Source organism: Loxodonta africana, chromosome 4 (assembly GCF_030014295.1).
Source record: "Loxodonta africana isolate mLoxAfr1 chromosome 4, mLoxAfr1.hap2, whole genome shotgun sequence".
Taxonomy (NCBI): domain Eukaryota; kingdom Metazoa; phylum Chordata; class Mammalia; order Proboscidea; family Elephantidae; genus Loxodonta; species Loxodonta africana.
In genome coordinates, this window is record NC_087345.1 from 143,450,884 (window position 1) to 143,465,683 (window position 14,800).

Sequence of the window (14,800 nt, forward strand, 5' to 3'; positions counted from 1 at the left end):
CAAGAACCTCAACAAACGCCATATAGATAGACTGCAAAAGAAAATAACCAAGGCATATCATAATCACATTTGCTAAAACCAAAGACAAAGAAAAAGTCCTGAGAGCAGCTCAAGAAAAACAAAAAGTGACATACAAAGGAGAAACAATATGACTAAGTCCTGATTACTTGGCAGAAACCATGCAGGCAAGAAGGCAATCGGATGACATATATAAAACCTTGAAAGAAAGAAAAGAACTGCCAACCAAGAATAATATATCTTGCAAAACTCTTGTTCAAGTATGGTGGTGAAATTAGGACATTTACAGATAAACAGAAATTAAAGAAATATGTAAAAGCCAAACCAAACTTACAAGAATTATCAAAGGGAGTCCTTTGGTCTGAGAACTAACAACATCAAACCATAGCCTGAATCTAGGATGCAAGATTGTACCAGCAAGATATCAACCTAGGAAATGAACTCTCAAAGACTATTCGAAACCAAAAAAAATACAACAGGGAATCAGAGAGGTTAATCTGTAAATGACAACAATGTCAGAATAATAAAAGAGGGAATAAATTGTATAAGTATAAAACTTTCCAATGGAGAGGAAGGCAAGGTGATACCTGGTAATAATAGACTAGTTCAAACCTAGGAAGATAGGGGAAAATTTCAAGGTAACCACAAAGAAAGTTAACAAACCTACTCATCAAAATAAAGAAGAAAAACATAAAGTCTCAATAAAAACAAAATCTACAAGCACAAAAGAAATGAAAAGGAAATCCACAAACAAAAGGAACTCAGCACAGGAGAGTAGGAGGAACAAAGAAAATGTCAGAAAAAAAAAAAAAGAAGTACAGAATGATAGCAATAAACTCATACCTATCAATAATTACACTAAATGTAAATGGCCTAAATGCACACATAAGGTGACAGAGTGACAGAATGGAAGAAAAAACAGGATCCATCAATATGCTATCTACAAGAGACACACCTTGGAAACAAAGATGTAAATTTCTTAAAAATCAAATGATTAAAAAAATATATCAAGCAAACAACTTCCAAAAAAGAGTAGCAGTGGTAATACTAACCTCAGATAAAATAGACTTTAAAACAAAATCCACCATAAAAGACAAAGAAGGGCACTGTACAATGATTAAAGGAGTGATCCACCATGAAGACTTAACCATAATAAACATCTACGCATCCAATGACAGGGCTTCAAAATATATAAAACAAATTCTAATAGCACTGAAAAGAGAAATTGACAATTCCACAGTGATACTAGGAGACTTCAACATACCACTCTCAGTAAAGGACAGCACATCTAGAAAGAAACTCAACAAGGTTACAGAACAGCTAAAGGGCACAATCAACCAACTTGACCTCATAGACCTTTACAGAACACTCCACCTAACAGCTGCAAAGTACGTTCTTTTCCAAGGCACATGGAAGGTTGTCCAGAACAGATCACATCTTAGGCCACAGAGCAACCCTCAACAAAATCCAAAACACTGAAATAATACAAAGTACCTTCCCTGACCACAGTGCCATCAAAGTAGAAATTAACAACAGGAAGAGTAAGAAAAAAAATAACCAATTACATGGAAACTGAATAACGCCCTGCTTAAAAACCACTGGGTAATAGAAGAAATCAGAGATGGGATCAAAATATTCCCAGAATCAAATGAGAATGAGAACACATTATACCCAAACCTTTGGGACACAGCAAAGGCAGCCCTCAGAGGTCAATTTATAGCAATAGATGCACACATCAACAAAGAATAGAGAGACAAAATCAAAACTTTAGCTACACAACTTGAACACATAGAGAACAGCAAAAGAAACCCATAGGCACAAGTAGAAAGGAAATAGTAAAGATCAGAGCAGAAATAAATGAAATAGCAAATAGAAAAACAATAGAAAGAATCAACAAAAACCAAAAGGTGGTTCTTTGAAAGGATCAACGAAATCAAAAAACCACTGGCCATATTGACAAAAGAAAAACAGGAGAGAACGCAAATAAGAAATGAAATGTGGGATATTACAATAGACCCAGATGAAATAAAAAAGATCATAACAGTATTATGAAAATCTATACTCCAACAAATTTGAAAAACTAGAGGAAACGGACAAGTTCTAGAAACACACTACCTACCCAAACTAGCACAAAATGATGTTGAAAATCTGAACAGACTCGTAACAAGAGAAGACACTGAAAAGGTTAAAAAAAAAAAAAACTCACAACAAAAAAAAGTCCTGGCCCAGATGGCTTCCCTGGAGAATTATACCAAACATTCAGAGAAGAGCTTACACCAGTACTACTCAAACCATCTCAGAAGGTAGAACAGGTAACAATACTTCTAAATTCATTCTATGAAGCCAGCATAACCCTGATGCCAAAACCAGGCAAAGATAACGCAGAAAAACAAAATTACAGACCAATATCTCTCATGAATACAGATGCAAAAAATCTCAACAAAATTCTAGCCAATAAAATTCAGGATCATATCAAAAAAATAATATACTATGACCAAGCAGGATTCATACCAGCTATGTGAGGATGGTTGAATGTTAGAAAACCAATCAACATAATCCACCACATAAATAAAAGGAGAGAAAAGAATCACATGATCATCTCAATTAACGCAGGAAAGGCATTTGACAAAGTCCAGCTCCCATTCCTGATAAAAACCTTCAATAAAATATGTATAGAAGGGAAGTTTCTCAACATAATAAAGGACATCTATGCGAAACCAACGGCCAACTTTTTTTTTTAATGCAAAACCAATGGCCAATGTCGTTCTTAATGGTGAGCGGCTGAAAATATTCCTCTGAAGAACGGGAACAAGACAACTATGCCCTTTATCACCACTCCTATTTAACATTGTGTTGGAAGTCCTAGCTACAGCAATAAGGCAAGGAAAATAAATGAGGGTATCCAAATTGGTAATGAAGAAGTTAAACTGTCCCTATTTGCAGATGATTTGATACTACACATAGAAAACCCAAAAGACTCCTCGAAAAAACTACTGGAACTAATAGATTCAGCAGAATAGCAAGATACAAGATCAACACAGAAAAATCAGTTGGTTTCCTATACAGCAATAGAGAGAATGATGAAAAGGAAATCAGGAAAACAATACCATTCATAATAGCCCTAAAAAAATAAAATAGGAAAATCTAACCAGTGATGTAAAAGACCTATACAAAGAAAACTACAAAACACTACTGCAAGACACCAAAAGAGATATACATAAATGGAAAAACAAACCATGCTCATGGATAGGTAAACTCAACATGGTGAAAATGACAATTTGACCCAAAGCGATTTACGAATACAATGCAATCCCAATCCAAATACCAGCAACATTCTTTAAAGAGATGGAAAAAATTATCATTAACTTCATACGGAAAGGGATGTTTACTGATAGGAAGTTTACTGATAAGTAAAGCACTATTGAAGAAGAAGAATAAAGTAGGAGGACTCTCACTACTTGATCTCAGAATGTACTATATGCTATGGTAGTCAAAACAGCCTGTTATAGGTACAATGACAGATACATTGACCAATGGTAAAGAATTGAGAACCCCAGATGTAAAAATCCATCCACCTATGGTCACCTGATGTTTGACAAGGGCCAAAATTCCATCAAATGGGGAAAAGACAGTCTTTTTAACAAGTGGTACTAGCAACACTGGATGTCCATCTCCAAAAAAAAAAAAAATGAAATACGACCAAACCTCACACCATTTACAAAAACTAATTCAAACTGGATCAAAGACCTAAATATAAAGCCAAAAACTATGAAGTTTGTAGAAGAAAAAATAGGATCAACGCTAGAGGTCCTAATACATGGCATTAACAGGATATAAACCACAACTAACAACACACAAACTTCAGAAGATAAGCTAGACAAATGGGATCTTCTAAAAATTAAACACTTATGCTCATCAAAAGACTTCACCAAAAAAAAAGGAAAAAGAGAACCTACTGAATAGGAAAGATTTTTTTATTATTACAAATCAGACAAAGGTCTAATCTCTAAAATCTACAAGAAAATGCAATACCTCTACAACAAAAAGACAAATAATCCAATTAAAGAATGGACAAAGGAAATAAAGAGACACTTTACCAAAGAAGACATTTAAGTGGCCAACAGACAAATAAAAAAATGCCCATGATCACTAGCCATTAGAGAAATGCAAATCAAAACCACAACAATATACCATCTCACCCAGGCATTACTGGCATGAATTAAAAAAAAAAAAAAGAACAAGAAATAACAAATGTTGGGGAGGCTACAGGGAGATCAGAACTCTTAAGCACCGCTTGTGGGAATGCAAAATGATACAACCATTTTGAAAAATGACATGTTGCTTCCTTAGAAAGCCAGAAATAGAAACACCATATGGTCCAGCAATCCCACTCCTAAGACTATATCTTACAGAAATGAGAGCCATCATAGGTATAGACATATGCACACCCTTGTTAATTGCAGCACTGTCTACAATAGCAAAAAGATGGAAACAACCTAGATGCCCATTAACAGATGAATGGATAATCAAACTGTGGTACATACACACAATTAAGTATTACTCGATGATAAGAACAACGATGAAACTGTGAAGCATCTCATAACATGGATGAATCTGGAGGGCATTATGCTTAGTGAAATAAGTTAATCACAAAAGGACAAATATTATATGAGACCACTACTGTAAAAACTCATGAGAAGATTTACATACAAAAAGAAATAATCTTTGATGGTTACAACGGAGGGAATGGGTGGGGATGGAAAAACACTAAATAGACAATAGATAAGTGGTAACTTTGGTGAAGGCTAAGACAGTACACAATACTGGGGAAGCCAGCACAGCTTGTACAAGGCAAGGTCATAGAAGTTCCACAGACACATCCAAACTCCCTGAGGGACAGAATTGCTGGGCCGAGGGCTGTGGGGACCATGGTCTCGAGGAATATCTAGCTCAGTTGGCATAACATAGTTTATAAAGAAAACGTTCTACATTATACTTTGGTGAGTAGTGTATGGGGTCTTAAAAGCCTGTGAGTGGATACTCTACTGGTCTCACCCCTGCGGAAGAAAGAAGAAAACTAAAGATATAAGGGAAAGATTAGTCCAAAAGACTAATGGACCACATCTACCATGGCCTCTACCAGACTGAGCCCAGTACAACTAGATGGTGCCCAGCTACCACCACTGACTGCTCTGACAAGGATCACAATAGGGGGTCTTGGGCAGAGCTGGAGAAAAATGTAGAACAAAATTCGAACTCAAAAAGAAAGACCAGATTTGCTGGCCTGACAGAGACTGGAGAAACCCTGAGAGTATGGCCCTGGGACACCCTTTCAGCTCACTAATGAAGTCAATCCTGAGGTTCACCCTCTAGCCAAAGACTGGACAGGTCCATAAAACAAAATGAGACTGAAGAGGCACACCATCCCAGGGACAGGGACTAGGAGGCAGGAGGGGACAGGAAAGCTGGTAATAGGGAACCCAAGGTTGGAAAGGGCGAGTGTTGACATTGTTAACCAATGTCATAGAACAATGTGTGTACCAACTGTTTAATGAGAAACTAGTTTGTTCTGTAAGCCTTCACTTAAAGTACAACAAAAAAATTTTAAAAAAGGAATAAAAAGCCCAGATGTAGACCCAAATACATAAGATGCATTTGGGACATAATAGGTAGCATTTCAATTCAGCATGGAAAAGTGGATTATTTAAAATGGTGGTATTGCAACTGAGGAACCATTTTGGGATTTCAAAAAAAAAAAAGTCAGTTTACATCTCATACCTTACACCAGAAAAAATTCCAAACAAACCAGGCTTAAATATTTAAAATGAAACTCAAAAAGTAACCAAAATAAAAATTACATGCATATCCAAGAATATGCACGTGGGTGTAAAAAAAAAAAAAAAAATAGAACTACAGCTGCACGCATCACCGGAATGAATCTCACAAACTTAATGTCAGTTAAATGAAGCAAGTTACGGAGAAATGCAGTGAGAACCCATTTGCATAACGTTTTAAAACAGGCAGATTGATATTAAGTGATGTACTCTTCAGTGGCAAAACTACGAAAACAGTGAAAGGAACAACTGATTATTATAGAGTTAGAAGAATGGATACCCCCATCGAGAGAGAAATGATCAGTGAGCTTCAGACTGTGTGCAATTTCATAACCTGAATGGTCCTCAAATATTCAGCTTATAGTTTTAACTATGGATAACATTTTATATACTCTTGTGTTTGTGATTCAGTTCACGTCTTAGAAAACAGTGCCAAGAAAGCTGACTCAATGACACCATTCCCACACTGACAGCAAGCACCTGCTTAACTTTGAAAGTGTGTATGTTCTCATATTAAAGTTAAAACTTGTGTCTTTGAAATCAACATTTAAAAGTAATATTATGCCAGTCTCTGTGGTTTGCAGTAGTTTTTTAAGAGCATATATACCTTTATATGTAGGGTGTGAAGAACTTTTAAAAACTGAGGGGCCGATAGGTCTAGTTGAGGAGATATCAGAACTAAAATTAAGCACTCCATTCAGAAAATTGAGGATTTTACTTCTTCACTACTGATAACCATTAGTCTTCTGTTAACGTTGTCATTTGAAAAACAAAGCTCATTCGTGTTTCTTATGTTAGGACTGTCCCTACGACACTCAGTGAGTGCTAAAATAAATTAGAGCCTATAGGTAAACATGTTGCCTTAACCACCTTGAAGAATTTCCCCAGTAAGTGCCTACACGTTATCTCTTTTCTCTCAGCTAAATAAGCAGTTTCTTTACAGTTTCGTAACTAATCATCGGGGCCTTGGTAGTACAGTGGTTAAAGCTTAGACTGCTAACCAAAAGGTCTGCAGTTTGAATCCACCAGCTGCTCCTTGGAAACTCTATGGGGCAGTTCTACTCTGTACTACAGGGTCGCAGGATTTGGAATTGACTTGTCAGCAATGGGTTTGGTTTTGGTTTTTTAACTAATGGTCAGTTCTATATCCAAGGATTCCACTTAAGCTGGCCCAGCTGCAATTATACCACTAACTTCTATAACACTAAACATTCATGTCAGAATTGTTTATACTTTTCATTTAAGAAATATTGCCTTAGTTAAAATGTATCAAGTATTAAAGATGTGTGTTAGACTAGAAACTGATATAAAGCAAAGCGTCACAGTTAATTGCCACCCTTGTAAATCTCACCTCCTTTCCTGCCATTGCTTTGAATGTGAAGTTGTTATCTGTACTTACTCTACTTGTTAAATAATTTCTGTTTTGCCTGTAAACCAAAAACAAACAAACAAAACCAGTTGCCTTCGAGTTGATTCCAACTCATAGTGACCCTATGGGAAAGAGTAGAACTGCCTCATAGAGTTTCCAAGGAGTGCCTGTTGGATTTGAACTGCTAACCTTTTTGGTTAGCAGCCTTAGCACTTAACCACTACACCACAAGGGTTTCCATTTTGCCTGTAAGGCACAGCATTCCATTATCAGCAAATTGAAGTCATGCTCTCTCATGGTTCATTCCTTCAATAAATTATATTTGTCTAAATATCAAATTACAGTGTTGGTCCAGTGACTTCATGTGGACAGTAGGGAATATCTGGAAAGCCACACATGAAAAGACCAAGAGAGATTGGTATGGAGAGGCAGACTGGGTGACTGGGGGACTGAGGAACAGATTGGAACTCAGGAACATATCGTTAATGTGATATAAATTAAAAAAAAAATTTTTTTATAAACCAGACAATAACATTGCCCCAGGAATAGGGTCTCTTTTTGTAGGCACTCAGGGAGGAAGAGATTGTCATCAGGTCCTTGGTCCTCACAATTCAGAGACCCACCAGGTTAGATAAGGATCATCCATTGCATCTGGTTAGGTGGACACATGAGGAGAGAGAGACTCAGAGCCTTCAACTGGTTCCTGGCAAAAGAACCCCAGAGTACTGGAGACTGATAAAATCACCTAATCCAATTACCTCTTTTTAGACATAAAGAAAATGAGATGCTTCATGCACAGGGTTGCAGGGTAAATTGCAGGGAAGGCTAGAGTCCAATTCTCTTAATTTTTGCCCAATCCTTTCCCAGCCAGCCTCTCTTGTTGTTGAACAAGGAGAAAAACTCTAACTAATGCACATAAAGCATATGTGCATGGGTAATATCAGAGACATCGAAAGGGTCCTAAGATGTCTTGAACCTTATATTAAAGGTTAGGACTTAGCTCCCCAGGTGCCCACAGCCCTGCCCATCACCTGCATGTTCTCTTTGATTCTCTTCTCATTGTAACTCTTGGCCAGGGCCACAACCCCGCGCTGTAGTTGGTAGCGAAGAGCAATCAGAGCCGGGGTTCGCTTGTGTTTTTTTGCCAGTGCACCTAGAACTGGATCATCCAAGAGAACAGGGGAGCTCTGGTCCACCCTGGAAGGAAATGCAGAAATGCTGAACACATGAGGCTGTATTTTCAATTTGTCAAGAGTCTTCCAAAACAGACTAAGGTGGTCCCCTCTTGCCTAGTGGTTCTACATATATGGTCTCTGGACCAGCATCATCTGCATCACCCGGGAACTTGATAGAAATGCATTCTCTCTCAGGCGGCACTCCCCCTCTGCCCAGCCCGCACTGCAACATTTGTCTTCTTAAGCAAACTGACATTTCAGAGGAGAAAAGATTTCAAAGACCTTTTAACGAATCTCTGATAAACTGGCTGAAATGGCATGGACTTCTGGGGCTCACTTTGCTCTTCTTGGACTGTACTAACCCTGATACTCCCCCACCCCCTTTTTTTTGAACATGCCCAGTACACACTGTGTAAGCTGTGTATTCCCTTATCTGTGAATAATTGATCAAATGTGGTATCGTTTTTAACTTTGTTTCTCCATTCTCTGAAATTCTTTTATGTTGATTATCTATAACTACAAATACAATGTAAAAGCATTGGGCTGGGTAATGGGATTATAAAGAAGCATTTCTGCAGTTTCTCTCCCCCAGAAAATAGGATCTAGTATAAATAAAAATGTTTCCTCCATACTGGTGTTTTTGATAAATCCCCCATTATCCTCATTACCATTTCTTATTTCGGGAAGATCCCAGAGCACTGTAGGCAACCAGAACAATGTCTTTTGACTTGCAGAAATCCAGAAGTTTGCTCTGGTTGAGATAAGGATGACATTCCACCTGTAGAATATCAAGGCAGAAATGGGTCAGATTACATGAAAAAATGATATTAAAATATAAAGGACATGATAAAAGTCAAAGCAGCTGGATAAAAACTCTGTAAAGTTGTATTTGAACTAGACATACCAACATGAACTAATGGTTAAAAAAAAATTTTTTTTCTCTCTTTGTCACTGAAAGAGTCAAAAACAATGATCTTCCATAGAAGAAGTACCTCTATTGCCAGTTATTGGCTACTAAATGCCATTACCTGCCACAAGGAGAGAAGAGTAATTTTGGATCTGAGTGAGGAAAACAACTTTTTAGCTCTGGACATCAAATTGTGCCAGAAATCATGAAAGTACTCAGAGATTTACGAGTATATGTTCAAAGGATAAAGAAAACAGTTTGAAGGGGAGATTTGAACATAAAAAGGAATAAGAACTAACACTGCTTCTAACACACTGAATAAATAATCTCTAAATCCATATGAATGAGAGACAGAGAGGTAGAGAGAGATAGAAAAAAAAACTTGTCACTACTGAAGATGATTATTGCAGTAATTGCTTTCTTTGAATGTTGATAGGAAACCCTCGTGGCGTGGTGGTTAAGAGCTACAGCTGCTAACAAAAAGGTCAGCAGTTTGAATCTACCAGGTGGTCCTTGGAAACTCTATGGGGCAGTTCTACTTTGTCACATAGGGTCACTATAAGTCAGAATCAACTTGATGAGAAAGAGTTTTTTGTTTTTTTTTAATATTGATAATAAAGGGTAAGAATTACATATTTAGTCTGTCTTATGAGAAATAATTGTAGTTTATCATGAGTTAGTAGGTAATATTCCAGTTTTATAGAAAAAAGTCTGATAAGAAAAGTATAAAGAATGAGAAATATAGAAAATAATAATTTACGAATCCCATCAAAATAACTGATTTAGGCAAAAATCATCCCTGGTTACTAAACCCTTAAGCATAAATTTCTTGAAGAAATTTCTTTGACATGAATAAATCAACCAACATATTACTAGCTAATTGCAAAAGAGAAAATATGTGATTACAAAGAAGAGATCTGGCTACCACCTGCTTAACCAAGTGCTGAAATGAAACATCACTAATGATGGGACTATTTGTCAACACATGCCTCCTAAACCCATTTCCACTGAGTCAGTTCTGACTCATAGTGACCCTACAGGACAGAGTAGAACTGCCCCATTGGGTTTCCAAGGAGTGACTGGTGGATTTGAACTGCTGGCCTTTTTGGTTAGCAACAGAGCTCTTAACCATTGTGCCACCACGGCTCCGTGTGCTTCCTGGAAAAAAAAAAAAAACAAACTACTGCTGTAGAGTTTATTTGGCTCATAGCTACCCTATAGGACAGAGTAGAACTGCCCAATAGGCTACCAAGTAGTGGCTGGTGGATTCAAATTGCTGATCTTTTGTTAGCAAACAAATGCTTAAGTCACTGCACCACCAGTGTTCCAGCAACTTAATGAAATTTTCTTGACAAAAATGTTTAACCTGAATCTAATAAAGTCTTCCACCACATGTCTGTCAGTTTGCCGTACCATGGTGGCTTAAGTGTTGCTGTGATGCTGGAAGCTATGCCACTGGTATTTCAAATACTAGCAGCATCACCCATGGTGGGCATGTTTCAGTAGAGCTACTAGACTAAGACTAGGAAGAAAGATCTGGAAGTCTACTTTTGAAAAAATTGGCCAGTGAAACCTTATGAATACCAGTGAAATACTGTCCAGTATGGTGCAGAAAGAAGAGACCATCAGGTTCGAAGGCACTCAAAATACAAATGGGGGAGGCATGCCTTCTCAAACTAGAGTTGACCTTTGGATAGAGTAGAGCTTTCGGGACTTCCATTTGCTATGGTAGCAAGTCCACCTCAAAATGAGAACAAATTCCTGCAAATATCCATTAATAATCAAACATGGAACAAATGAAGTATGAATCTAAGAAATCTGGAAGTCATAAAAATGAAATGGACCACATAAAGATCAATACCTTAGGCATTAGTGAGCTGAAATGGACTGGTATTGGCCATTTTGAATCAGACAATCATATGGTCAACTACGCCAGAATGACAAATTGAAGAGAAATGGTGTGGCAGTTATCACCAAAAAGAACATTTTAAGATCTATCCTGAAGTGCAAAACAGTCAGTGATAGGATAATATCCATATACTGACAAGGAAGACCATTTAATGAGACTATTATTCAAATTTACGTACCAACCACTAAGGCCAAAGATGAGGAAATTGAAGATTTTTACTAATTTTGGTAGTTTGAAATTGAACAAACATGCAATCAAGATGCATTGATAATTACTGGTGATCAGAATTCAAAAGTTGGAAACAAGGAAGAAGGATTGATAGTTGGAAAATAGGGCCTTGGCGATACAAATAAAGTCAGAAATCTTATCATAGAATTTTTCAAGACCAAGGATGTCTTCATTACAAAAATCTTTTTTCACCAACATAAACGGTGACTGTACCTGTGGACTTCATTGAATGGAAAACACAGGAATCAAATTGACTATATCTATGGAAAGAAAAGATGGAGAAGCTCAATGTCATCAGTCAGAAAAAAGCAAGGGGTTGACTGTGGAACAGACCATCAATTGCTCATGTGCAAGTTCAAGTTGAAGATGAAGAAAATTAGAGCTAATCCACTAGAGCCAAAACACGCCCTGGAGTAAATCCCACCTCGATTTAGAGACCACCTCGAGAGCAGATATGACGCATTAAAAGCTAATGATTGAAGACCAGATGAGTTGTGGAATGACTTCAAGAACATCATAGAAAAAAAAAGTAAAAGGTCATTAAAAAGACAGGAAAGAAAGAAAAGACTGGAACGGATGTCAGAAATTTACTCTTGAAAGTTGAGTAGCTAAAGTGAACAGAAGAAATGGTGACCACTATTATAAAAACTCATGAAAAGGTTTACACACAGAAAGAAACAATCTGATGGTTACAAGGGAGGGGAAGGGTGGAGAGGAAAAAACACTAGAGAGATGACAGATAAGGGTAACTTTGGGGAAGGGTAAGACAGAACACAATACTGGGGTAGTCAGCACAACGTGACCAAGGCAAATACATAGTAGCTTAATAGACACATCCAAACTTCCTTAGGGATCAGCTCCTGGACTGAGGGCTGAAGACCATTGTCTTGGGGGATATCTAGCTCAACTGGCATAACACAGTTTATAAAGAAAATGTTCTACGTCGTACTTTGGTGAGTAGAGTCTGGGGTCTTAAAAGCTTGTGAATGGCCATCTAAGATACGTCCACTGGTCCCACCCCTTTTGAAGCAAGGGAAAATGAAGAAAACCAAAGACACACGGGAAAGATTACTCCAAAGGTCTAACGAACCACAGTTACCACAACCTCCACCAGACTGAGCCTAGCACAACTAGAAGGTGTGTGGCTTCCAGTACTGACTGCTCTAACGGGGATCACAATGAAAGGCCTGGACAGAGCCGGTGATAAATGTAGAACAAAATTACAAAAAAAGACAAGACTTTCTGGTTTGACAGAGACTGGAAAAACCCCAAGAGTATGGAACCCAGACACCCTGTTAACTCAGTACTGAAGTCAGTTCTGAGGTTCACAGTTTAGCCAAAGACTAGACAGGTTCATAAAACAAACAATTATAAATGTAGCTCAACTGTGTATATGGGACTAAATGGGCACACCAGCCCAGCGGCAAGGACAAGGAGGCAGGAGGAGTCAGAAAAGCTGGACAAATGGAAATGGGGAACCCAAGGTCAAGAAAGGGAGAGTGTGGACGCATTCATGGGGTTGGCAACCAATGTCACAAAGCAAAATGTGTATTAAATTGTTTAATGAGAAACTAATTTGCTCTGTAAACCTTCATCTAAAGCACTATTAAAAAAAAAAAAGGAAGGCAAAAGGTCATTAAAGAGACGGGAAAGAAAGAAAAGACTAAAATGGTTGTCAGAAGAGGCTCTGAAACTTGCCTTCAACATAGAGTTGCAAAAGCAAACCGAAGAAATGATGGAGTAAAAGAGCTGAAAAGAAGATTTCAGAGTGCAGCTTGAGAAGACAAAGTGGAGTATTATAATGAAATGTGCAATGATCTGGAGTTAGAAAACTAAAGTGGAAGAACATATTTGGCATTTCTCAAGCTGAAAGAACTGAAGACAAAGTTTAAGTCTTGAACTGCAATATTGAAGGTGTCTATGGAGAAAAATATTGAATGAAGCTGGAAGAATCAAAAGAAGATGGAAAGAATACACAGAGTCACTGTACCAAAAGGAACTGGAGGAAGTTGAACCAATTCCTGGAGGCAGCATGTGATCAAGAGCTGGTGGTGCTGAAGGAAGAAGTCCAATCTGCACTGAAGGCATTGGCTAAAACAAGGCTCCAGGAATTGACAGAGTACCAATTGAGATGTTTCAACAAATGTATGCAACACTGGAGGTCTATGTTGCATAACCTGGAAGACAGCTTAAGGCCACCTGACTGGAAGAGATCCATATTTGTGCTCATTCCAAAGAAAGGTGATCCAACAGAAGCAGAAATTATTGAACAATATCACTGATAACACACATAAGTAAAATGTTGCTGAAGATCATCCAAAAACAGTTGCAGCAGTACATTGACAGGGAACTGCCAGAAGTTCAAGCTGCGGTCAGAAGAGGCCATGGAATGTGGGATAACATTGCTGATCTCAGATGGATTGTGGCTGGAAGCAGAAGATACCAGAAAGATGTTTACCTGTGTTTTATTATCTATGCAAAGGCATTTGACTGTGTGGATCATAACAAATTATGGGTAAAATTACAAGCAATGAGAATTCCAGAACACTGAATTGAGCTCATGAAGAACCTGGACATAGACCAAGGCACAGTCAGCCATTCAAAGAGAACAAGGGGATATTGCATAGGTTAAAGTCAACAAAGGTGTGCATCAGGATTGCAACATTTCACCACACCTATTCAACAATCTGTACGCTAAGCAAATAATCCAAAAAGCTGAACTATATGAAGAAGACTGTGGCATCAGGATTGGAGGAAGACTCATTAATAACCTCCATTATGCAAGTGACACAACCTTTCTTGCTGAAAGTGAAGAGGACTTGAAGTACTTACTGATGAAGATCAAAGACTACAGCTTTCAGTATGGATTGCACCTCAACATAAAGAAAACAAAAATCCTCACAACTGAACCGATAAACAACATCATGATAAATGCAGAAAACATTGAATTTCTCAAGGATGTCATTTCACTTGGATCTACAATCAACACAGGTGGAAGCATCAGTCAAGGAATCAAATGATGTATTGCATTGTGCAAATCTACTGCAAAAGACCTCTTTAAATTGTTAAAAAGCAAAGATGTCACTTTGAGGAGTAAGATGCACCTGACCCCATCATGGTATATTCAATTACCTCATATGCATGCAAAAGTTGGACAATGAAAAAGGAAGCCCAAAAAAGAATTGACACCTTGGAATTATGGTGTTGGTGAAGAAGAATGAATATAACATGGACTGCCCGAAGAATGAACAAATTTGTCCTGGAAGAAGTACAGCTAGAATGCTCTTTAGAAGCAAGGATGGGGAGACTTTGTCACATGTACTTTGGGCATGTTGTCAGGAGGGCCAAGTCCCTGAAGAA

General features: G+C 37.8%; 1 protein-coding gene across 2 annotated transcripts in view; it reads right to left on the reverse strand.

The window, feature by feature from the left end:
- The window catches only part of LOC100659993 (prostaglandin-E(2) 9-reductase-like), a 51,297-nt gene that overhangs the window by 23,216 nt on the left and 13,281 nt on the right, over window positions 1-14,800 (reverse strand). For both annotated transcript variants that reach the window (XM_010590769.1, XM_003410602.1), the window contains 2 exons: window positions 9,065-9,174; window positions 8,253-8,418 (listed from right to left, as the gene is read on the reverse strand). In XM_010590769.1, coding sequence (XP_010589071.1) covers window positions 8,253-8,418; window positions 9,065-9,174 — 276 coding nt within the window. The remainder of the gene's footprint in view (window positions 1-8,252; window positions 8,419-9,064; window positions 9,175-14,800) is intronic.